This window comes from Mytilus edulis, chromosome 8 (assembly GCF_963676685.1).
Source record: "Mytilus edulis chromosome 8, xbMytEdul2.2, whole genome shotgun sequence".
Lineage (NCBI taxonomy): Eukaryota > Metazoa > Mollusca > Bivalvia > Mytilida > Mytilidae > Mytilus > Mytilus edulis.
The window spans coordinates 46,698,536-46,726,329 of NC_092351.1; the positions used below are offsets into that span (position 1 = coordinate 46,698,536).

The 27,794-nt window shown below is 31.9% G+C and overlaps 1 protein-coding gene across 1 annotated transcript; it reads right to left on the reverse strand.

The window, feature by feature from the left end:
• Positions 1 to 3,510: 3,510 nt before the first annotated feature.
• On the reverse strand, positions 3,511 to 17,927 carry LOC139485747 (membrane-associated progesterone receptor component 1-like). The gene is made up of 3 exons (XM_071270404.1): positions 17,574 to 17,927; positions 10,703 to 10,858; positions 3,511 to 9,370 (listed from the first exon to the last, which is right to left on the reverse strand). Exons 1-3 carry the CDS (start codon positions 17,881 to 17,883, stop codon positions 9,255 to 9,257), a joined length of 582 nt encoding a protein of 193 aa, XP_071126505.1. The 5' UTR covers positions 17,884 to 17,927; the 3' UTR covers positions 3,511 to 9,254.
• Positions 17,928 to 27,794: the final 9,867 nt, after the last annotated feature.

Here is a 27,794-nt window from a genome sequence, read left to right on the forward strand (position 1 = left end):
GCTTTTGATCATAAACAAGCTTCTTTCCAAGCTGGGTACAAATCCTAAATAGTATAAGAAAGTTATTAAAATTTTAAAAAGTTAAACCACAGAGTGAATGTGTTGTTTCGCAGCAAATCTAAGTCATTTTAAAAGTAAAATACAAAAAAATAGATTAATTTTTTTACAAAATTTCTTCTAGATACGAGCTTTTGATCATAAACAAGCTTCTGTCCAAGTTTGGTACCAACCCAGGATAGTTTAAGAAAGTTATTAAAATTCTAAAAACTTTAACCACAGAGTGAATGTAATATTTCCCGGCAGAAAAACTAAGTCCATTTATAAGTAAAATTCGGAAAAAATGGAAGTTTATTTTTACAAAATTTACTTCTGGATACTATCTTTTGATCATAAACAAGCTGCTGCCCAAGTTTGGTAGAAATCCAGGATCGTTTGAGAAAGTTATTCAAATTTCAAAAACTTTAACCACAGAGTGAATATTTGTGGACAATCTGCACTTCAAGATATTTTTTATCTGTACATAGTCAAAGTCTCGCCGAGGGTTGCTGTCCGTCATAATTTTTGTTTATTATATTTGTATAAAAACTTGGTCATAATTTTTTTCTTGTGGATTGTTTCGTATTAAGTCATCCATTGGGTTTACTATAGGTATCAGTAGAACGCCATAAATTCGGTCCCGGTAAGCAAGGACTTTTTATACTAGAAAGTGTCTGCGGTAACATAAAAAAAATCCTGGCCAAAATAAAAAAAAAAAAAAACGCATCGGAAAAGTAGACATTTTTTTTAGCAAAAAAAAAATCTTCAAACTTTCAAAATGTGTAGAATTCGTATTTTATCCAATCATAGTTGCGTGACTGGTGATGGAAAATGGGAGGGGTCTTCCAGACTCAATTGTTTACATGATCCGAATGTACAATTGAAACTTAAAATAACACGGGAGACGGCAACACATGATATTGTTATAAAGTTGAATCGCTGTAAATTGTGTGAAATCGATCAGTCTCAATACGTTTTTCTCCTTCAAATCACATAAAACATAAAAGTCTTAGTTCTATCTTAGTGAAAAACCACATGTTAACCATTGGGGTCTTAGAAAGAAGAAGACTGACCACTGGTAGGTACATGCATATAAAGGTCATGTCTGAGATTGATATTGCACCCACAAATACAGTTATGTCTGATTTCAACTGACATTGATTGATTTTTCAATGTCAGTCGAGAACTATACACTTTAAAAAACTGCAAAGTCCTTCGTGTCTTGAATATGTAAGAACTATTTGCTACTGGACGTTACGCAAACTTAACCTGAGACACATCATTACATCAAATATAAACAAGAAGATGTGGCATGATAGTTAATGAGACAACTCTTCAAAAGAGACCGAACTGACACAGAAATAGCAACTACATGTGACCGTGTATATTTAGGTCACATACATACAACAGTTCCGAACGGAAGGTAGATGTTAAACTTAACATTTCTCATTGGTTTGAAATGAAGTTCAAAGTTATTTATTTCAGAAAGAGGGTTGTTGTACTCCTAGTAATGCACATTTAATCCAAGTTCGCAATTTTGAGCCTATTTGCATCTTCAAACGTGTACGGATGGACAACTGTTTAGGACGGTCTTTTTAAACTAGAGGCTCTCAAGAGCCTGTGTCGCTCACCTGTTACTGTTTTACTGATGTCGGCCATTTTGGTTGGCAGGCAGGGTCATTAGACACTTTTTTAAAATAGATACCCTAGTAATGATTGTGGCCAAGTTTGGTTAAATTTGGTCCATAGTTTTAGAAAAGAAGATTTTTGTACAAGTTACAAAAATGACGAAAAGTTGTTCAATATTGACTATAAAGGACAATAACTCCTTAAGGAGTTCTCTGACAATTTTGGTCATGTTGACTTATTTGTAGATCTTACTTTGCTGAACATTATTGTTGTTTACAGTTTATCTCTATCTATAATAGTATTCAAGATAATAACCAAAAACTGCAAAATTTCCTTAAAATTACCAATTCAGGGGCAGCAACCCAACAACCAGTTGTCCGATCCATCTGAAAATTTCAGGGCAGATAGATCTTGACATGATAAACAATTAAATTCTGTTAGATTTTCTCTAAATGCTTTGGTTTTTGAGTTATAAGCCAAAAACTGCATTTTACCCCTATGTTCTATTTTTAGCTGTGGCAGCCATCTTGGTTAGATGGCCGGGTCACCGGACACATTTTTTTAACTAGATACCCCAAAGATGATTTTTGCCAAGTTTGGTTAACTTTAGCCCAGTAGTTTCAGAGGAGAAGAATTTTGTAAAAGATTACTAACACTAACTGACCATTTCAGTCATGTTGACTTATTTGTAAATCTTACTTTGCTGAACATTATTGCTCTTTACAGTTTATCTCTATCTATAATGATATTCAAGATAATAACCAAAAACAGCAAAATTTCCTTAAAATTACCAATTCAGGGGCAGCAACCCAACACGGGTTGTCCGATTCATCTGAAAATTTCAGGGCAGATAGATCTTGACCTGATTATCAATTTCACCACATGTCAGATTTGCTCTAAATGCTTTGGTTTTTGAGTTATAAGCCAAAAACTGCATTTTACCCCTGTGTTCTATTTTTAGCCATGGGGCCATCTTGGTTTGATGGCCAGGTCATCGGACACATTTTTAAAACTAGCTACCCCAAGGATGATTGTGGCCAAGTTTGGATAAATTTGGCCCAGTAGTTTTAGAGGAGAAGATTTTTGTAAAAGTTTACGGACGACGGACGACGGATGCCGGACGCCAAGTGATGAGAAAAGCTCACTTGACCTTTCAGGTCAGGTGAGCTAAAAAGCTTTGGGTTGAGCTCTAACAAACATGTTTGACTCCACCATTTTCTATATGTACATGTCCAAAGTTTAGAGACACCAACTCAGTTATTCAGTGATTGTTGTTGGATCTTATTGGTTGCTGTTATGTTTGTTATATTAGTTAAACTTTAATTGAGGTCTGAAGCTTGCATATATAAGTAACAGCTAGTAGTCCTTCGTTAATTTATTTATCATTGTCATTTTGGTTAGTTTCTTTTGTTACCTATTCTGAAATCGGACTTGAACTTTTTTAAATCTGAGTTTTACTATGCGTATTGATATGCGTTTTTTTTCTAATTAGCTATAAGTAAAGGGGAAGGGTTGAGATCTCACAAAACATGTTTAACCCCTGCTGCACTTTTGCGCCTGTCCCAAGTCAGGAGCCTGGACTTTGTTAGTCTGGTAAGATTTTCAATTTTAGTTCACTTATATATTTCGGAGTTTAGTATGATGTCCATTACCACTGAACTAGTACACATTTTTGTTTAGGGGCCAGCTGAAGCACACCTCTGGATGCAATCTTTTCTTGCTGTGTTGAAGACCTATTGGTGGTCTTCGTCTGTTCTCTGCTCTTTGGTCAGGTTGTGGTCTTTTTTGAAACATTCCCCATTTCCATTCTTAATTTTATTTAGTAAGAAGGAGTACATACACAGATTTCAACTGTACACTTTGCCTTTAATTTGATTTAAATAATCATACAATAGGACAAATTAAATAACAATCAGTGTATATATATATACAGAACTTTTATACCAAAATCTACAATTACTCATTGGCAAATAAATATAATTAGTTAAAAGTTGAGCATAACCGAAGCAAAAAGTCTGGTTAAAAAGACACCTCCGTTAGCAAAACAATCATTTAAAATATATATTTGAATTGTCTGTATCATGAACGAAGTCATGGCTTAAATTCAATAGCATCTTTTGAAAGCTTCAGGTAAACAAAGGCAGTTATCATTTCTAACTGTTTTAATCTAAGAGGATTTTTATGGGGTACCCTAAGTGACATTTTTTTTATAAATAATGTTAAAAATAAACATTTAGTTTCATTTGTTAAAATCAGCTGCTTTAAAAAACAATGTGTGGAACAATTATACATCTTTGATTTTGTATTTGATATTAACAGAAGCAAAAAGTTGGTGTGTGACCCTCTCCTCATATATATATAAAGCTGTCAAAATGATCAAAATTAAAAAGAGTTATCTCCCTTTTTCATATTTACCCTGTAATTTAAATAGAATTGTACAATAATAAATATATGGGATTCTGTCAATATTGCAACAGTACTATAGGCTAAGGTTATACTGTCAAAAATTCTTTTTTGAAGAATAATTTAAAAATGCAAATATTTTAAAAACTAGAATTTTTTGAAGAATAATTTAAAAATGCAAATATCTTAAAAACAATCAACAATAGAATCATATTGCTTAAATGTATTTTACTCAATATATCATATATTTATATATACATTGAATTCAGAAATCCATTTGACATTTAGCAACAATAATTTGTGTAAAATCATGCATATGTCTTTATTATGTACTTATCCTTTTGAAGTAAAACTAGCAATAAAAAGTAAAATAGATGAAGTTTCCATATAAATGTAGTATTATTACAAAATAGGCAATTTGACATAACTTAAAAATTGGTTTTCTAAGATTAAGTTTTAAGCATTCAGTATTTAAAATAGTAAATTTTCATAAGAGAAACATTTAGTAAAAAGCTGTTAAAAAGTTTGAAATCAAAATGTGCTCAAAGTTTTATTTATGTATCACATCTTTTACACATTTTCAACATCTCGTTCTTTTTAAATTTGCTGTTTACCTTTCTGCAGATTTCCCCCTTTTTTCATTCAATTTGACTGTGATGGTTTTATTTTTCAGTTTAGTATAAGAGAATGCAATGACATGAGCTAAATGAATATTTATTAACAGATCTCTATGTTCTTTCAAACCCCAAAAGGTTTCTTGGCTACATCCAAGGACTATTGCATTATTAAAGCATCTTCTCTCAATACTATTGCCCTTCAAAGAACTATCATATCAAGACTATTGCCCTACAATGACAACTCATCTCCAGACTATTGCCCTACAATGACAACTCATCTCCAGACTATTGCCCTACAATGAGATCTCATCTCCAGAATATTGCCTTACAATTACATCTCATCCCCAGACAGTTGCCCTACAATGAGATCTCATCTTAGGACTATTGCCTTACAATGACATCCATCCCATCTCCAGACTATTGCCCTACAATAACATCTCATCTTAGGACTATTGCCCTACAATGACATCTCATCTCCAGACTATTGCCCTACAATGACATCTCATCTCTAGACTATTGCCCTACAAAGAGATCTCATCTTAGGACTATTGCCCTACAATGACATCCCATCTCCAGACTATTGCCCTACAATGAGATCTCATCTTAGCACTATTGTCCTACAATGACATCTCATCTCAAGACTATTGCTCTACAGCGAGATTTCATCTCTAGACTATTGCCCTACAATGAGATCACATCTTAGCACTATTGTCCTACAATGACATCTCATCTCAAGACTATTGCCCTACAGCGAGATTTCATCTTCAGACTATTGCCCTACAATGAGATCACATCTCCAGACTATTGCCCTACAATGACATCTCATTTCCAGACTATTGCCTTAGAATGACATCGCATCTCTGTGATCCTATCTTAGGACTATTGCCCTAAGATAAGATAGTTACTGAGAAACTTTCATGTTTCGAAAAAACATAGACAATCTATAATCCAAAATGTTTATATATACAATTCTTATTCAAATCTACATAAATTAACCAACCTTTGTTCAACTTGAGAATCACATATTTTATTGAATATTATAAAATAAAATATTTCATACCTCACCAACAATATATACATCTCAACCATACACAATACAGTGCAACTCCACACGACTAGAACAATAAAATTGTCTTTCAAAAAATTGTCAATTCCCATTTTTATATTCACACAAACATTTACATTTAAGCAACAAATGTGTACTTGACAGGTATCTCACATAACAAGTTATACATGATATCATCAAATGGGACTCATCTCTAATTCTAAAGTTGCCGACAATGAGAAAGACTATGCATATCATTTACAGGTCAAATAATTTGGTAAAGTTTTTTTTGTTACTGCAAAACTTATATGAATTGTACAGGGACAAAGAGCTCAAGTAGAAACACACTAAAGATATTTGGTTTTTAGATATATTATGCTAATTTCTTGTCTGAGTTAGTGGAGAAAAACTATCTGCTTATCTGAAAATAAAGACTGCACATCAGTATTCTTACAATGACCATATTCTACCATGGTACCATGATTCACATACTTAAAAATGTATACTGGTATGGTATATTCCAAACAACATGCAATGTTTTAATGATTGTAAAAAATTGTAACCGATTTGGTGTTGCCAAAAAATTCTTATTGCATAATTTGCATGAGGCATTTACTATTTAAAAATCACCAATAACTAATCTTGATTTTTTTGTTCATTCTTCAAAAACCACAACAATAAATTTGTAACTTGTATTTTACAGTAAGTTAAGTTTATCAGCATTGACTTGATAACCCATAACAATATAAACTTCAATAGTTTTCATGGGCATTCAATTTCATTTTAACATTACTTAGAATTCCCTAGGGTGGTTAATCCCTTTTCCCTCTATTAAAATCTAAAATCTAAAACATAAAAAATTATATGGCACATCCTATGATCAAATTTAGTCTGAAATTTTCAATCACAAAAATCCACTTGAGTGCACCAGATATCCTGATTAAAAATCCTATTTCAAACCTGTATTATAGATCAGCTATTGTCCACATGTCATACAGATATAAGATATTTGTACATGAGGGGTTAAGACTTATATATCAGACACTAATTTTCAAACCACTCATTTACAGAAATATACAAAAACTTGATGGAATGTCACAAAATAAAATAATATAGAAAAGAGATCTTTCAATGAAGAAAAAACGAAAAAAAAAAACTCAAGCAAACAAAATGAAAATAACAAATCTCTGAAAAATAATCGTTCTACTTTTACACACTATAATCCCATTCCATCTTCTACTTAAATATTGACATTTAACAAAAGTATGCTTCAATGTACCTTGGACCAAGTAGTGAAAAATTGAAAAATACCTGCACCTGTGAAATATAATGCAATATAATCCTACAACAGCAAATTTAATGTCAGCTTCTAAATAAAATAGTTGTCTCTAATATGGTTATTTTAGACTAATGTTGCTTTTTGAACATACATGTATTTTTTAAACAGATGGTAAAGATGGTAGATTAAATTGCATGGAAATAAAATTATTGTTATTGACATTTTTAATTGGTTTTATATAAAGGGAAGTAATTCAAAAGATTTTACAATATATTTACCTCGAACAGCATGATTCATTCTGTTCTTAATTTAAAATCCTTTTTTTCATTAAATTCAGTGGCTTTTGTCTACATAATTTAAGAAACTAACACAAACATTAGCCTCAACACATTATGGCAAAGTGTAATCTGGTGTCTACTTTTGTGCATTTACAGCAAAAGCTTCCTCATTCAAAATCATCAATTTCAAAGCAATCTGTATATATTTCCCACACTATAGCCGTAGACAACATACTTAATTTGAAAAAATAAAGCACTGCATATATCAAACTATTAGCTCACATAATAATAGTTTTGAATAACATACATTGTATATTACCAAGTACTGTTTCCATACTTGCACTTGTTTGTGTTTAAAACTAGTTATTCTATCTCATTTTAAGAGAAACAATATGAGTAAAACTTGGAATAAATCAATGAAAAATATATAACAATATACATGTAGCACATACAGAAATGACAACCTTTCAAAATGCATTTAAAATTAGCAGTGCATAAACAGATTTTAAAATCTATAGAAAACAAAGTTCTGATGCAAGCTTTTCACAATAAGCAACATGGGTATTTAAAGCTAATTTTCAATCTTAATAATGCTCAGAAATATATCTTCTAATAAGATACACATGATATACAATACTGCACAAAGGTAGTCAAAAGTATCATAAATTTATATAAAAATAAAGAGATGTGATATGATTTCCAATAAGACGACTTTACGTACACCAAAGTTCAAATGAAGTGAACAATTTTTAAGTTTAATTTTAAGTAACTGTATGGCCTTCAAGAATGAGAAGTCAACTCATTAACATAGTCTTCCTTTGTTAATCTGGTAAAAGAAAGCAATAGGGGTCGGAGAACATTATTCAAGAAACAGGATTTGGTCTTTACTTTAGCAGTAATTCTAGATTAATCTTTATTGTCATCAGAATTCAGGATTTTCACCTATTGGGACTCGGGAATTAATAAATAATTCAGGGATCTGGGAAAGAATGTTTAAATATTTTGGGGATGTCACCTTCCTGTACCGCCCCTCAAGAATAGTAATCAGGCACTTATATTCATACTGATCAGGTTCTTTCTATTTTCCTTCTACTGAGCATTTACAAGATATAAGATCAGGTATAATCATGATTTAAGATTCGGGTACCAGACATTTCAAAATGTTTTGGAACAAATATGAAGAAAAAATAGTGAAATAATGCTTAACATGCTTAAATTGCTTGTTGGAAGTATTGTTGGTCCCTCGCCGTTCTAGAATGATTTAATCAACCAGTGCACACAAAGTACACTTTATTTCTTTTCGTAAAAGGTTTTGCAATTTGCTATTTTGGATGTTATCACTTTTTAAATATTTATGTTATTTCAGACATAAATATTAAGTTTGAAATATGCATGAAAAAAATATATAAGGTAACCTGTAAGAATTTTTACTAGTATATACTCATGATATTGAAGCAAGATATAGCAAAATAAACCAGTGACATCATTGCACAATTTGATCCCCCAAAATAGATAAAAATAACATACATGTAATACTCATTTAATATAAATAGCACATACATTTATACAATATGAAAAAGTAAAAAAAAAAAAAGTAAAATTAGACTAAAAGCAGTTTGACAATCGTGTACAAGATTTTTAATAAATACTTTTTCTTTCATTTAAGCTGCAACAACTGACCACAAAAACCATGTATGTAAATCCTTGATATGGTCAAGATATCTATATATTTATGAATCATTGTTAATCTAACGCTTTAGCGTCGACATGAGTAAATCACATGACTATAAACATGATAAAGGACTGTATGTCTTGGACATAACATTTGGATTACTTGCTAATGATTCAGGACTACTACAAAGGGAGAGAACTCTATGGATTTATTACATGTCAATGTGGTCCAGACAGATAAGTTGGCAGCTTCAACATGGCAGATAGCACCAGTCAACACCTTAACAAAAAACAAACTAGTCTTTCTTCTTCTCTTCTGTGCTCTTGTCTTCTGAATGCTCGTCTTCTGTATCTGAATATTCTCTGGGCGTCTCTCCAGGCTTTAATAACCGTCCAACATAATCATATTTCTCTGCAAAATATTTGTATGAATAATTCAATTACTACTTCAAAGAATGCTGAATCAAATCTTTTTGATATTATAAACAAAACTGCTTTAATAATTAATTCATTGAAGTAGTAGATTTGATTTTTCTAATAGGTGGGAACAAGCTTAAGGTAGCTAACATGTAAAACCATTTTTGTTAACATCAAATGCACAACTCTTTCTACAAAATTTAATCTTTGAAGCTCCAAGGATCTTTTTTGGGATTGAAAGATACAGCTGCTGACAATTTTTTACAGTATTTAGAATTTCCTTATCTTTCTTCGTCTTTCGTAACATATCAAATAGTGTATTGGCAAATGCACAACACACATTTGAATAGTTGCGGAACCTATGCATGTAGATTAAATGTAATTGATTAATCAAGAGGCTTTTTAGATGTACTAAGAATAAATATATATATCATGCTTGTATATCATACATGTTGTAAATGTTCATACAAACAAAATACATTATTTAAAAATAAAATTATGATTAAATAAAAAAAATAAAATATCTGGTATAAATTGAAGCAGTGCATGATTTTTGGTTGATGTGTCATTAAATTTTTATCATAAGTATTTTTTCAGAACAAATGGCAGCCAAATCAGAATTTAAGATAACCATGATAAATCGCAGAAGTATAGTAAAGGGACAGTGCCCCCACCAATACACGTATGGAGATACATCTATGGTAATGATAACAGCTTGGTTCATTCCCATTAAGTGCTCTAAATTAAAAGTTAGCAGAAAAAAAAGATGCATATATTCCTTTAATAGAGAGCAATCAAAAGGCTGATTTTCAGTATTATTATAAATCCTAATTGTACAGTCATAACCATGATAACAGTGTTCAGTGTTTTTCTTTGGGATTATGAATATTTGTTTGTAGGTATACATTTATATAGATATAATAATTACGGAGAAGATTGTTGTAATCAGTTACATGAAGATAAAGATATTGAGAAAACTGATGAAAGCAAAGTTATGAAAGAGTCAAATGTCATGGCCAGTTCTGGCAGTGTTAGATAAGAGCCAGTCTGCACCATTAGCCACTGGTCCCTCGCATAAGACAAGTAAATATGTAATCAGACTTTTATGTATCGGCAAAAAAAGTGATTACAGTTGTAAATAATTAGACCACTTGGCCAATGAGACCCCTGTGCTGAAGCAGGAATATTTTTTTGAAAAGATGTGTGTCCTAAAAAATTTCCAGACGGCTGCTTTTTAGGTGAGTAGAAAGGCAACCCCAAACAATTTTAATTTTCACTTTTGCCAAATGTATGTATTTTGAATTCTATGAAATCCTTTTTGTTTTACCTGTAAATTGCATCTCCCATTCTTTGACTCTTTCCATCTGTTCCATATTAAGATCTGATAGATCATCATATTCATCCTTCAGAGCATCCTCATTGAGTGAGAAAGTACCAAGACCTCGTGATGCATCTCTACCTGCAAATACTCCATAGGCTCCATCTGAAATACAAGAAGTTTTTTTAAAATAAATAAGGCTGTCAGTTTTCTCATTTGAATTGTTTTACATTGTCATTACTGAGCCTACAGTCTGCACCAAAAACTTTTTCAACTACTACTCTGAAGACCAATATTCTGACATTTTTCTTATTGGTCCAAACAAAATTTTGCAAAAACTTACTAGTCCAAATGAAATTTTACTAGTCTGGGGCATCGGACTAGTGGCTAACCGTGCAGACTGAGCCTATATAGCTGACTATGTGATATGGGCTTTGCTCAAAGTTGAAGGCCGTAAGGTGACCTATAGTTGTTAATTTCTGTGTCATTTTGGTCTCTTGTGGAGAGTTGTCTCATTGGCAATCATACCCCATCTTCTTTTTAAGATTTGATTTTGACTATTAACAACAACTTGAACACCATGAACACAGGGGAACAACCATTACATGCATCAGGAACTGTAGTTTTTGTAGTCTCGAAAATAATGATACAACCATAAAATATCATGATATAAACTTTTTAATAGACCTGTTTTACTCAACACTCTCAGAATTGCATATATATTACACTGTTTTTTTTTTAATGTTGCTGTGGCTGCCACTTCATTATCAGTCATGTTAGTTGGATACCAATTATCCTAGATTTCATGGGTGGAAGTAAATCCAAATTCAATAATGCGTTTTGTTTTTCTTACGATGAGGCTCTGTACTTATACAACCTGTCATTGTGCTACATGTATATAGATATAAGAAGATGTGGTATGAGTGCCAATGAGACTGCTAGCAGTCATTTGTTAATTTATGTATCATTGTCATTTTGTTTAGTTTCTTTTGTTACCAATATTGACATCTGACTCAGACTTCTTTTACTGTTCCTATATCTTTGTGTTTGTATAGTCCTCATTGGCTAGACTTGCTACAGGTATTGGGTAGGATTGAGATCTCCAAAACATCCTGCCATATTTTTGTGCCTGTCCAAAGTCGGGAGCCTCTGGCATTTGTTCGTCTAGTATGATTTATAATTTTAGTTCATTTATATATTTCGAAGTTCAGAACAACATCTTTTATCACTGATGTGGAACACATTTTAGTTAAGGGGCCAGTAGAAACGCCTTTGGATGAAGGATTTTCTCACTGTGTTGAAGACGGTCTGACCCATTGGTGGCCTTCGGCTGATTTCTGCTACATGTACGTGTATTTAGTCGGATTGTTGTCTCTTTGACTTATTCCCCATTTCTGTTCTCAATTTCAAAGTTTGTAGAGTTAAAGAGATATTTACAACATCTTCAGTAAATCAATACTAACTCGTCCTTCGACTAAGAAAGACTTTACAACAAACAAACAAAAAATATGATTGTTATTGAACTTTTTGATCGGATATATATTGATCATTCAAAGGGCAATTTCAATAGTACATTACATTGCCATTGTAATTGGCACATGGGCGTATTGGAAGAGTCTGAGGGTATCAGGACAAAACTTGAAATGTAAGAGTCCATTTTGTCTTGGGCTAAGAAGACCACTGGGAAAGAAACAAAACCCTGTAGGTTTAGTAGAAACATGTACTGTTTGTCACTGTGTGGTTAAAAAATAATTATGACATATTCACTTCATCATGTTAATCATTAAGTATCAAATCACTATACATGCTAAATCATTAAATGTAACTGTTTATTCTATTTTTTACTGTTTCCCCATTCTTAGACTTATCATGCTTATCATTTGCTAATATGTCATTCTTATGAGGGTGGTAATGGGGGTACCTTCATGATGAATAATGGCAAAAAATGGCATTAACCGTGGTGTAATGTTCAGTGCATGACGACAAAATGTGCACTTTTTTCAGAAGATGAAAAATTGAGTAACATGAATGACCGAATTACACTATTAAATGTATTATCCGAATAACACTTGAAATTTTAATTATTAAGTATATTGTTGTCTTTTAAACATTGATTACAAAATAATAGTATCTTAAAAGTGAATTTGAAAACTTCAAAATTAATTACAGCTAGCAGGTAATTTCATACAGATCGTTTTAAATATAGTGTCAATAAGTGTTCATCCAACATGGTGTATATATGTACATGTAGGACTCTAAAGTGCGATGGTACTCTAAAGTGCGATGGGCACGCTAAAGTGCAATGGTCTACGCTAAAGTACGATAGTGTCTCACGCTAAAGTGCGATGGTTGTTTGTTTGCTAAACATGCTAAAGTATGATGGTGTTTCACGCTAAAGTTCGATGGTTGTTTGTTTGCTAAAAGTACGATGGTATATCACACTAAAGTGCAATACACCATAGGGTAAGGTTCGTTGTACAATGATTTTTAAAAATATTTTTTTTGTAAAAAAAGTTAGTATATGGACCATAATTTGGTATTCGGCCTTTGGTTTCTTTTTGTATCCTTTTTTATAAGTTCTAAAATTTTAACTTTTATTTTGTGGGTTGTGTTGGTGTTAGAATAGTATGAATGGAACAATTGAGTTTTTCGAGAAAAAATTAATACATTTTGATTCACCATTTACGTGACAGGAAACCAAACAGGAAACCAATCTTTATTTTCTTTATTTTGCACAATATAATTCAAAAGGCATAAATAAACACCATTACTAGTGTTACTTGCTTCATGTTAATATTTAAAATCTATTTTCAATGTTATATTAAAGTTTTTTTTTAAACGTGACAGGAAACCATAAGAAACCGAAAGCATTTTTTTAGTTTTATTTTATTGCAAAATCTGCTTAAAATAATCTGAACAGTATACTTTTTCTTAAAATCCATCTTAAATGTAACAGTATTATAAAACTCCTAAATATGTGCTTGTTTTGAAAACAATTAGTACAATTTATTCAGAATTTTCCATATTTTCTTCATTGATACAGTCAGGATACCATAATCGTTGTATCTTGATGTTTTGGCCAAAAAAATATATTTATATTTGGTTTTGAAATTCCAGTTATATAAAATTTATTCCAAATCATTGGCAATGTAAAATTCTTTAAATCCAGTAAAGAAAAAAACTTTTAACTTGGAATTAAAATCTTTAAAATAGGCACCATGTGATATTTGTGACCTGTACACCATCTACATGGTTTCCACATTTTAACCTACTTTAGTGGGCTAAAATCAATAAAGTACTTCCTTTCAAGTCATGCCTGGTAAAAGTTTACTTTTCCTTTGACAAGTTTATTGCGTTTCTGAAAAGTGTTTGCAGAACATGAATAAAAAAATAGTAATTAAAAATTGTGACAAAGTTACCAACTTTGTACATTCCTAGTGTAACGGTATATTAACATGCATTTTTCATTTAATTATCTTTATTCACCTAAAATATCCTGTAATATTTACTGCTGAAGCAAAATCAATCCAACGAACATCGGCACCATGATAAGAGACGTAATTTCGATTGAATTTTCCAAGGACCCTTTACATCGTTATTGGGAAACGTAGTGTGTTTAAACGTCGGTCAAATTTGAAATCGATTTTGTCAAGTCATTGGGCATTTATTTTCACACAAGATCGTATGTAACATTATGCACATAGGAATAATAATAGACCCCCGGCGTAATCTCTTTGAAAATTGTATTTTCCTTTTTTAAACAAGTCGAAACAAGTCTACAGATTATGTTTGCTAACATCCCGTTGAAACAAAAACAATGTTTAGAACTAGTATATTGTATGTCCGGCTGTAAGGGCGTGATCACATGTTAGTCACATGTTTCACGTATGACCGGAAATGATTAGAACTTAAGGACAAAAACAATTTTAATAAATAACTGGACTTCTGTTTCGTGTGAAATGTAACGCATAACGATAACGTCATTTTCTTACTTAATTATTACGAAGATCAAAACAAGAATGTAAATCATCTCTGATTTACCTGTTTGAACATCTCGCGAGAGTTCATATTTGCATATTGTTTTTAAGAATTCTATTACAACAAAGCAGATTACATCATCTAAAATTTGCGTTACGAAATCGGACACAAAAATCATGCCACTGTTCTTACATCTGCTACATAAATACTTATAGTTCTCGGCATTTTCTTCTCACTATTATTATTGGTCGATGTTCTTTGTTATTTGAAAGCGAAAGTTACGAATTTGCCGGTGACGATTATCTATAAATCAGTCAGCGTTATGCTCTTCGGAAGCAAAAAGTAACGCGAGAAACAACACAAAAATACGGTTGTAGAATCTTTGAAATTCGTATATTTCAATTTTTTTTCTAGGGAAGAGTAGCATACACTTGTATGTTAATAAAAATAATGGCATCTTTAGATGTAGTTACAACTTTTCTTACAGTAATTCACATTTTATCACTTTTCTATAGTTATAGGAAACGGAGCCCAATAGCAAATTATGGTCCATATATATATGCTAAGGTATAACAAATGTGATATATGTACATGTAGGCTTTATATACTGGACTGTAGTGTAGGATTAAGTGATTGTTTACCACGTAATACTTGCTAAAAAGGGTAATTTAGGTCTGACAAAATACTGTATTTCCTGTTCAATCATTATTTAAAGTTCAGGCGCATATAGATATATTTGGATAATTGGCGAAGCTTGCCGTTCACATAGTTCATAAGGATGTACTTAGGTGAGGATTTGGAATTTGTGTCAAATGTTCGGACTCCTTGGTGTTTTTCCATACAATACAAAGTAAAATATTTTGCCCCATAACACCCATTTATTTTTTCATATAAAACTTAATAGCTCATGAAAGGTCATTTACCAAAATTTTAGAAGATTCTTAATTTTCTTTTGTTATGAGAACTAATAATACCAATGCAAATATTAAGGTAAAAGTCCGAGTCAGCCTTTTCCCGCCATATTTCAAATTTCAAATATCTCGAAAAGGAGGTCCATGACCTGTCAATATTTTAAGCTTATTTTTATCCTTAATTGATGCTCTACCAGTTAGTAGTATAAATTTTAACTTCTTAATTTATTATTTTCACCTACCCTCACCTAAGTACATCCATAAATATCCTAACCCTCCTTTTTTACAGTTGTCATTGTAAATTTCAAATACAAAATGTCGGAATAAATAATATTTATTTGTACAAGCTTTAATAGGTCGGGTGCAGGACACGGATCCTTCTTTCAGCACCAAAAAACGTATTTGCTTCAGCCGACAAATCACAGTTAGGTTCAAATAGTGTCATAGACATTTGGTTTAAAAATAGATGTTGATTAAATATTCATCTTACAGCATGTATACTTTTGGTTTATGTATAAACGACTGTTAACGTCATAATCTAACTGCGTTTCTAACGTCTATATTTTCGCGAACCATCGGACTTTAGCGTATGGAAGCATCGCACTTTAGCGTAGACAATCGCACTTTAGCGTGACCATCATACTTTAGCGTCCCCATCGCACTTTATAGAGTCCTACATATACATGTATACAATGTATATGGGTTGTCCTTGGTTGCCATGTTGGAGCTAATCATATATTTATAACGATCTTTTAGAACTTATCTGCATTTTATATAACATTTTGAAGTTATAAAAACCTGAATAAAACACTAATATTTAAAAGTCAATGTTTAAGTCACTAAAATGTGCTAATATTAAAATTTCTAGTGGTATTAATTAAGTCATTGGAGGTTCTGGAAAAATTGACTAATTTTGACGAATCACATTTATTTTTTTCGCAAACATAACAGTAACAATAATTGTTTGAGACCAATGGCTATGACAAATTAGTTTCACGATAAGGATATTGGATATATTTAGATGAATCTCATTACAATTTTTAACCAATTTGACGCTAACAGTAGCCCAAAATGACTGTTTGACGCACGACAGTAATAGGCATTAACACCCTCTCTTAATGCCTTATCAATATTTGGACTACAGTGCAGTCTGGTGTGTCCGTGCACCTAAGACTTATGACTTCAATTCATTCAACTGATAAAACCAATAATTGGATAATATTGAGTGAACAAATTCATAACATACTTTTATTTCATAAAATCTTTGTATGGTTTCAATCATCCTCTAGATTTTGATTAATGTGTGTCCAAAATTAGGGAAACCCCTGTTCTAAGAGTTTCTTCAATGTCCAGGATTTCGGGCATGCCTTCCAAAAATAGCTTATTTTAAATAATGGAAAGATTTTATACTAGGAAATATAGCTGAGATTGAACCAAATACACTGCCAAGGATGCAGAGCAAAAACTATTTTAATCTGATATAAGTTTGACTTAAATAAAACAAATTTTATCTGATGATGTATTTTTTTTAATTGAAATTGGCCAAATATGGCAAATCGTGGGATTGCAGTTATTAATTAACTCTTGAACTTATCAATTTTATTCTTTTTCATCCCTTTGGAAGGCTAAAACAATAACAAGAACGAATTTGTTTGTGTTACTGTGTTTGTATGACAAAATCAGCTATTGCGTGATATCACAATGCCGTGCAGACACTCTACTGTGAGTCTAGTCAAAATAAATATGTCATTTATTATATGACGTCTTGAAATGCTATTCTAAAATTTTGCTTTGACTTCTTCTGTCGATGTAAGGCGTCAGTTCTAATTATAAGGACTAGACTTAGCTGCGGAACCCTAGCTCAGAGTTCCTTAGGTTATTTCATACTATTTGTGGACCATGTAATTGTTTCGCAGGTAGAATAGACTAAGTCAAGCCCTGAAGTGTAACTTCTAGGTTAAAATCATTGTATGCATTTTTCTATTAACTACCTGGGCCATAAAATCGTTTGCCTCGTGTGACATCAAACACTTTGAAGTTGACAGCTATTAGAATTCTTCCATCTTGACCCCTTCCATCATATTCTTTCAATTGTTCAAGTGCAAAATCTTTTTTCTTCAAACGGGGAATCTGCGGCTTCGGCGCTGAGGGTGTAGTATCACGTCTTCCGCCAATTATTTTGTACAATAAAAACAAACATATTGCAAGAAGCAAGAGATTAAGTGGGCTTCCAATCAGTTCTGACAAAAGATTTGAGAAAAATCCGCCACTTTGGGTCTCGTCAACAACTTCGTCAGCCATTTTATGAATTTTCTCTATGTTGTACTGGTACGGGCGGTAAGCCGTGGTAGTTGACAAGGAACCGGTATCGATAAGGGGGAGTTAAATTGTGTGTACGTGTCATCCGTACATTTCACAATAGGCCATCATCTTCAACATGTTCAATAAAAAAAATAATGTAAAACTAAAAAAAACAAACAAACAAAAAAACCAACCAAAACAAAACAAAACGAAACGAAACGAAACGAAACAAGATAAAATAATAAAACCAAAAAGAACCAACAAATTATAAACACCAAAAAAAAAATATTTAACAAAAATCTTGATAAATTGACAAAAAATTAAAGCATAATTAAAAAAACAAAAAGGTTTTTCCTCATAGAGGAAACACCTTTATAACAGATACTTAACGTATGAATAAAACACTTCCCTGAAATGAAGAATTATAATATTATAGGGGCAGATCTCAGGCGTTTCAGTGTGGCCGAGTGGACCCCCTTTTTATTTTTGGGTTTTTTTATATTTTATTTGAATATATTTTTTTTTATATTTTAACTTATCCGTTAACTTAGTTTTACTTTTTGAAGGTGTTCAATGTCTTTCCAATGCGATTTAACAATCATATCAGTAAAAAAAAATTCCTCTATCCGTAAAACAATATATATCATATAGCCAGTACATGTAAGACTAATTAATATAAGTTGAAAAGTTGAAATATAAAAAAAAAAAATGTTTTCAAATAAAATATAAAAATTAAAATTAAAAAAGGAGGGTTCACTCCACAAACGCATGTGGGGCATATCCAGTCATTTATCATAATCATGATAATGTCATAGGAGGGTTCAAAACAGGGATAGTCTATATACTATAAATAATGGAGAGATGCCAAGCATAAAGCATTCAATTTGTTGGATCACATGTAGGCACTAGACGTTTTATTTGTAGTAATTACATATTGGCAGAGACATATATACACATGTGTATATATGTCTCTGATATTGGCAATGGGAACAACATATATAGTGTCCATGTACAAATGTACATACAAATGTACATATAATTACATAAGATGTATGTTTCATTATAATATTTTATTCTGATTGGCTAACTGCACATCACGTGTTATTCCGTAAGCTGAGTTGCATTGCTCAATACAGCTTTTCTCTCATGATAACACGTGCTCCAACAATAAAGTGCACAGGTGAATTAAATAATAAAATATATAAAATTCGTGTTTTCATGATCCCAGCTAAAAAATGTAATTATAAGTATTGAATGCTTCTTTTTGTAACTTTATAGGGTTGTAAAAGCGTTGACCGTGCGTACATTTTTAGAATGAAGCGCTTCCGCGCTTCATACAAAATGTACTTCGGTCAACGCTTTTACACCCCAATAAATTTACAAAAAGAAGCATTCAATTCTTAAAATACACATGTACACTGGGACAGATGTATATAACTTGAAACTGAGGAGCTCTTTTATTATATACATGGACACTGGGAACCGATTACAATACTGTAAATTCAGAAATTATTGCGAGGTTTTTATTATTGCGAATAATGCGACTGAGTTGTAAACGCAATAATTAAAACTCGCATTTTGTAATATTTCAACTGAACTAAGCATGACTTTTCTCAACATCGTAAAAATTAAAATCGCATTCAAGTGTAAAATGACAAAATCGCAATAATAAATGCACGCAATAATTTCTGAATTTACAGTATATATCTTGTCAATATATGTTGGGGGAAAAGACCACCTTCCCAAGAGAGATTTTAACAACAACCCTCCGACAAGACATTGTGATGTGGTCCAGGAATCATCAGACACGTCATTCTTGTAGACGGCTACTAGTGCCATGGGAAACAAGACTTGAAGAAGCCCATGAGAGAAAACTGGCTTGCCAAGTACCAGGATTTTGAAAAAAAACTGAACCTGTAAGAAGAAGCTTGGTAGGAAAAGTTGGGAGTCAGGCGGAGGAAGCCTCTGGTTGGGTATGGAGGAAGAGAAAACAGTGGAAGAGCTAGCTAGTTTCTGGCCGAGTCTGATGAACTCAACAACTCAGTCGGCGCACCTCCTGGAGATTGTCGTGGACAGCGCCGAAACAGTCAAGGAGAAGGGATCCACCTGATAATGGAACCAGCTTAATTATAGCAGTGGAACACTGTATTAAAGGTATTATAAAGACAAGTTAAACCCTTATACAACTTTGGAGATAAGTGATGTACGTTTAATATGCTTTTGCTCAAAACTTAACTTGTGTTTAAACATTTTTCCTATCTAAAATAAACAACAGAGGGACCGAAAAAAAAGATCCAGACGACAAAAGGATAGAAATGTATGATGTGTCATCATTTTTCTTGTTATTTCACGAAGAAAAAATATATAAGAGTTATTTTTCCTTTTGCATGTTTTTATTTGAACTTCTTTTAGCTCATGAATATCTCATTTCAACAAATACTTCAAACAATCAATGGAAATTAATCGAAATCATTATAATGAGTTATTAACAGACTGGAAGCCTTAGAGTTGTGCATGCATTTCAATTTATATTCCGAGGTATTGGGATGAATAAAAGAACCTTGAATACCACTCTTGCATTGAATTCAGAAAGAAAATAAGATTTTGTTTAATTAGTGCATGCAGTGATAAAACTTTCTTACAGTCTATATATATAGATTAGACCATTGGTTTTCCCGGCGTTTGAATGGTTTTACATTTGAAATTTTTGGGCCCATTTTAGCTTGCTGTTCGGTGTGATATAGGCTCCGTTTTGAAGACCGTACCTTGACCTATACTGGTTTACTTTGATGAATTGTGACCTGCATGGGTGGAGAGTTGTCTCATTGGCACTCATACCACATCTTCCTATATCTATTGTCTCCCTAAATTTACTTTGTAAATAGTTACATTTTTGAGTCATTCAAAGTCCAATCTTTCTACTTAGTACTTAATGTATACACATCATTGGACTCGCTTAATTGATTTACATAATACTGAACATTCTGATGATGAATTGTTATAGTTTATCAACCATAAGCATACAACATAATGATTTATAGGTTGCAAACAAAAATATTAACAAATGAAATATGTTTTTCCAATAATTGCAAAAGAAACAAGGTTGAGTCGTACCACGCATCGTCGTGTGCATTGGAAACAAGAACAGGTTGAAAAGTTCGTATTGAATGATTAAATATTATTTCGGCAACTTCTATTTAAATATTCATGAGGAAAAGTGATATCGGGTCAGTGACTGTGTATATGACATAGAAATATACAGTCAACGCATTTTGACTGCTCAAATAGAACGAGTGCAGTATAAATAAAATTACATTATATTACGCCCAGGAGTTTGTTTCACTAAAAAAATACGACTAAAATTGGTCGTTAATCATGAACAAATCAGTATACATACGATCAATCTTAGTCGTAAGTTTTTTGGTGAAATCGACTCCAGGTTTTGTGAAAACTACGTCTATCAAGTGGCAAATATAACAGCCATATTCAAAATGGATAGTTATACAATAAAGACATATTGCTATAGTAAAAAACTATAATTAAAATTCAGATAAATAATTTTTGTGTTACAAAACCACAATCTGTGTAGATAACATCTTACATATTGGATTGTTTTTTTTTTTTTTTTTTTTTTTTGTTTAATACCAGTCTTAGCAATATTGCCTACTCCAAGGTCACCAGTTTTCATTTGCGGAGTGCCAACACACATGGACCCGACCCTTAACTGGAAAACTAGCTCCAAGTCAATTGAAATTGCAAATGTATATCAATGCATCAGTTCCCTATTTCGAGTTGAAACAATTTCTATGATAGTTTGTAGCTTTTTGAACATTAATTTGTTATAAGAACACTATAAAACAGACCAAAAACCCGTCTTTTATTTCGTATTTGAATGTTTTAAAATCAAAAGTGTTATACGAAATGGCATACATGCACATTTTTGGTAAGGTACGAAATGGCGAACACCAATAAGACAATAGTATTAATTACCAAGAAATCAAGAGCATACAAATTATATGTCTTCCATGAGGTGCGAATTCGAAATGGCATACATATGTATCTGCCACAAGTATATCTGTAAGTTACTATTCCATGAGGTACGAAATAGTCATGGTACAAAATAGACAGGACACGAAATTGGTTTTGCGAGTGTATATGTTATTTATAACCAACTATACCTTTCTTTTCAAAGTTGGAGTATAATCATGATAGTCATATGTCACATGATTTAATCATAAGAACACAGATTTTGAAAAATATAAAACTAGACCAATTAAGCCTTTCACAGTATTACTGTGACGTCCTCAGCGATATTTAAATAAATAAAATTATAAATCTAAAGAATTTTTATTCTATTTTCTGATATTAATTGGAATATTTGTTAGATAACACCAGCATGGCGAATTTAGAATGGGTCATTATCATAAAAAGTGCAAACTTCGACGAGGTAATATTTTGAAAAATGATGTCATTGATTAAGACATTTAAATGTGTCCCGCTATTCTATATTATGGTAGCAACGATATTCAGAAACATGCAATGGGAAAAATAAAGAACTTCTTCAATTTAACAATTTTAGGTCATCCCGCTTTGATAGAATCGTGTCAATAATGGTGTTACCAATATAAATCATACATTTAGGTACTAAATATTATTGCTTAACACCAAACAACTGTTCCAATTTATTGTTTAGGTTTAAATTACGACTTGTTGCAGTATTACATTTTTTGTACAATTATATAATTAGTTAGGCCATTTGTTTTTTCGTTTGAATTGTTTTACATTTGTGATTTTTATGCCTCTCACAAAGCTTACTATGCAATATGGGATTTTCTCATTGTTGAAGGCCGGCCAGATGTTTATTTCTGTGTCATTTGGTCTCTTTTGAGGATAATTGTGTCATTGACAATCATACCACAACCATTTTTTTTTTATAATAAAAGGCACTTCGGGAATCAACATTGAAAATATCCGTACCTTGACCTATAATGGTTAACTTTTATAAATTGTGACTAACATGTAGATGGAGAGTTTGTCTCATTGGCACTTATGCCACATCTTCCTATATCTATACACTATCAAACGGTGTAATCAGGATTTGCTAAAAGACGGGTAGAAATCACACCTGAACTCCGTTTTTATACATGGAATAACTTTGCACCTTTTATTCAGCGTGACTTTACCAAATGATTAATATACGAATTCTAAAATTCCAGGATAAAATAAGGTCGATTGATTGTTGGTTGCTTAACGTCCAGTGGTAAATATAAAATAAGGCATAGGTTCTGAGATTTGGTAACGGACCCGCGATGTCGCGGGTATCGTCTAGTTTAATACATAGAAATCTAGAGATAAAAATACAAAAAGGCAACTATAAATCCATAAAACACTGCGAAGAAACCGAGAAAAATGAGGCGTTACAAACTCTTTAGTACAATCAGTTTTCATCGAAAATCTTATAACTCTTGCTCTCCCTGTGACAAGGTTGTGTCGCTTTTGATATGTTAATTTGTTTTGTATACACATTCATGTCCATTTAATGGAACTTTATACGACGTTCTTAGGGACGACATCAAAAGATCAATGTAAGATAAACAACTTAATTCAAATAGTTTGGGGGTGGGGGGTTGAACGGCTGCAAGATTTGGTTATCCGACATTGATATTTACATATATCTATATGGGTCAATCAATTTTTCCCAAATTAAGTTAAGAAGGGGGTGGGGGATCAGTGAAAAAACTATGTGAATTAAGTTTTTTATCCTTCATTGAACTTTAGATGTCGTCCCTTACTAGTGAGCGGTTTATCTATCTACACTACCCATGATGCATTGTTAAATCGACCGTTACTTACATAATAACATGTCTATATCATTTCAGAAATATGATATCCATTAGTTTAAGGTTTTTGAGCTTTTGATTTTACCATTTGATTAGTGAATTTCCGTTATGAATATTTCTCGGCGTTCAGTGTTTTTGTGATTTTACATATTATTGGTAGATCATACACAGTCTCATTATAACGGGTGATAATGTTAGGCGACAGGAAATTCCTGTTACTAGTTACAGACCTTCTAAAATTCAAACTGACCATTATTCCGTGCGTTCATCGTGTATCGTGCGTGTTGCGTGCGTGCATCGTGCGTGTATCGTGCGTGTGCCAATCGTATGTTCATCATTCATCGTTCCGTGTATTTTCCGTGTAACGTGCGTGCATCGTGTATTCTTAATCGTGTATCGTGCGTGTATCGTGCGGTCATCAATCATTCATTCTTAACCGTGTATCGTGCGTGTATCGTGCGTTCATCAATCATTCATTCTTAACCGTGTATCGTGCGTTCGTCAATCGTGTATAATTGTGTATATCAGATAATATGCATTTGTCAAACGTTCATCTCTAATTGTGTAACGTTCATACATTGCGGTTTTTATAGGATAGTCGGTTATAGAGCTCACCAAAGCTTATATTTTTTCTCACGGTTAAAGTATATACATGTATATATAAACGAGTCTAAATTGAAAACTACGTTCAAACCTATGATTGCGTTGGATAAAAACCGGAATTTTTATACGTGTGCTTGTAAAACAAAGGAGTAGGTTCAGTAAGACCCCTTTTTGGCCCCAAAATATAGCAGTTTTAGAAAATTGTGAAAATGTAATCTTTAAGCTATATTTTGGAAAGCAAAATGCTTCTGCTACATAAATATGAGCTGTTTTTGACAATACAATGCGCAAATATCGCGTTCTAGCATCATTAAGTCGTGCTAAATTACTGAAATTTTCAAAATTTTAACATTTTGGTTAATTTTTAGACGGTTTCCGTTTAAAATGAAAGTGGCCGCATTCGTGTTCATTCATAATATTGAAATGTAAGTTGTATTTGATGATAATACACAACATATATAAAGGTTGAGGATGAACACGGATGCGGCCACTTTCATTTTTGACAAAAACAATCTGAAAAGTGAGTATTTTGGCATATTTGATAGATTTTTCATATTTACGCTTGAATCAGAACGTTTTTAAGGACTAAATCAGTTAAAATCTTTCACATTAACTAATCGAATCAATTGAAATAGACACTTAAGTGTTTAAAAAGTGGCCAACAACTTTCGTTAGATGAACCTGAAATTTGAGGCCAAAATCGGTCCTTACCGGACCTACTCCTTTCGTTGTAGAAGGGTCGAAAAACAGCACAAACAACATTTTCCAAAAGACCAAAAAAGTGAAAAAGTATATTTAAACAAAACGCATTTGACCATCGGCGATTGCCAAATAAAATTGATCACAAGATGTAATAAATGGATCTTAATATAAATTTAATACTAAACAGAAAAAAATTAACTTGTGGCCACGATGTTATGCCACTAACATACGGTGTCAATATTTTTTTATTACACCAGATGCTGATTTCGACAATAGATGTCTCTTCAGTGATGTTAGGGATCGAAACGGTATTTGGAAGGCCATATAAAAAGTACCCTCTTTTTTTGAAAAAGTATCCTCATTTTTTAGATAGACTCTTGAATTTTAAGAGTCAATGTAGGATGAACGGATCATATAAACCGAGGGGAAAATATGATACAAGCCCAAACGAAAAAATATAAACGAGTCTAAATTGAAAACTACGTTCAAACCTATGATTGCGTGGATAAAAACCGCAATTTTTATACGTGTGCATGTAAAACAAATTTCGTTGTAGAAGAGTCTTAAAACAGCAACATGTATATATATATATATAAGTACGTCTGAGTCAGTATATATATATATATATATATATATATATATATATATATATATAGTGTGTGTGTATGTGTATGTTCCGACTTAAATAAAATTTACAGTCATACTTACTTTCTTGTGAACACTTAATTAACTTCAACGTACATAACGTTCATACAGATTTATGACTTTTGTGTAAATATTTTATCATCTGTAAATATTTCGTGGTTATTCAGTGAATCTTGGCTGGGACTGACACTTCTTGATATAATGATACATGTTGTACGTACAAACAATAACATGATATTGACATTTCTACGACATTAAAATTGGAATTTCTGTTCAACTGAGCGAAAATGGACTTAAAAATATACTGTTGGCCAATTGTTATTTGTTAAAAATATTCTGTCAATTAAAAACAAATGTGCTTTTGCAAAATTTAAATGTGGGGAAGCTCCACTAAAAAAATCGAAACTGGAAAGTATGAAAGAAAAGAAGTCCACGAGATGACATGTGTTGTAGCTCTACTATAGAAGATGAACTTCATGTCATTTTAAAATGCCCATTATATGTAGTTTTAAGAGAAATATTATACATTTTAATGAACATTTTAACCTATAATTATCAGATAGCGAAAATTTTATATTTTTATTTTTAATAACGGCAATGTTGCTGCTATAGTCGCCAAAAACACCAACAATATTTTATTGAAAAGAAACTATACAAATCCTTGGTTGAACTAGGCTAGATTATAATTCTTCGCTTATTTGGCAAATTTATATGCTACTAAGATATTTTCAAATATTTGATAAATACCATTATAAATATCATTTTTGTCTTAGTTTCTGATGGTCACATGCACGTTATGTTATTCCATTGAGAAAATACAATATACAAGATTGTCGGGTAAATGTGGATTGCGGATTAAAATGTTAAATGTCAAACTTGAATTAACAAATTAAACTGAGGCGAATTAACACGAATATGTATATTCTCTTCAACAGTGTTTGAATTCTCTCTTCTGAATTTCATTTAAACTAAGCTAAAATGTTTTGTGGAAAATTGAATAAAAATAAACATTATATGTATTTGAAGGCATTATTTTAATTAAACAAATATAAGATCAGGCAAATATATCATGTATTATTTTAACTTGAGGAACCTTTAAAAACTTGAAATTGAATTTACAAGTTTAAGATATAATCTTGTTTTTTTTTAAATATAAAATAGTTAAATATATGGTTTTATCATAACAAGTCTTTATTCGAATTGAATAAACATGGAACACTTTAACGGATTCGTTTTTCATTGTGTTCATGGTTGCCTATCAATGACACCGTTTTTAATGTACTAGTATGTCTGAAAGATTTTTATCCGCAAAAATAATTCACAATAGTACGTTGTTACTGACTAAGTTGGTCCCCTCTGTAAAACATTTAGTATGCCTTCGGAATATAAAAATATTAAGGTATTGTCAAGAATTTCAATAACGACCGGGAAACAGACTACATGTAGTTGTTAACCATCTATGATTATTAAAGAATGGCGGATGTTTTGTTCGGTACGTCTAAACACTGCTAAGGATTCCTTGGTGCACTAAGGCCTTGACTATACAATTCCACTAAGGACTAGAATGAGTCACGGCTGTTATATGTATTATGTTTATATATCATGTTAGAGATTGATATTTAATGCATAAATTTCAAATTTTACAGAAAATAATCATAAATAAACGAGATATTCAACATTATTGAGACACGTGCCTTTTTTTCTTTGACATGCCGAACATCAATGAACCGATTGACATGTGCCAAATAACATATAGCAACTGAATAAACAATCACGATCTTTTTTTATTTCAAGTAATTTAAAACAATTGTATCGAAAATATTTATGTTTCAAATATTTATAATTAAATGTGTTGTTCTTATTCAAAATGATAAAAAGGACAAATAATTTTGCTGTTGTTTTATTTCCTTCCCAACAAAATTGTTTGCCATAGGAGCACGACTTTTATGTGCGCCAACATATATATTTATAAGTGTTTCGTTTTTATTTTAATTCTGACAAAGATACGTGTATATACAAATGGTTTCACTAAAAATATGAGTAAATTCCGAAAACCATCATAAGAAACAACTATATGTTAAGTTTCATGAAATGGATAAGCGGTTCTCAAGTTACAGTGCG

Coding starts and splice junctions, on each gene's coding strand:
- LOC139485747 (XM_071270404.1), bottom strand. CDS start 17,883: ATGGCTGACGAAGTTGTTGACGAGACCCAAAGTGGCGGATTTTTCTCA. Junction 10,859..17,573: donor CAAACGATTTTATGGCCCAG/GTAGTTAATAGA, acceptor CTTGTATTTCAG/ATGGAGCCTATGGAGTATTT. Junction 9,371..10,702: donor ATGGGAGATGCAATTTACAG/GTAAAACAAAAA, acceptor AATATTTTGCAG/AGAAATATGATTATGTTGGA.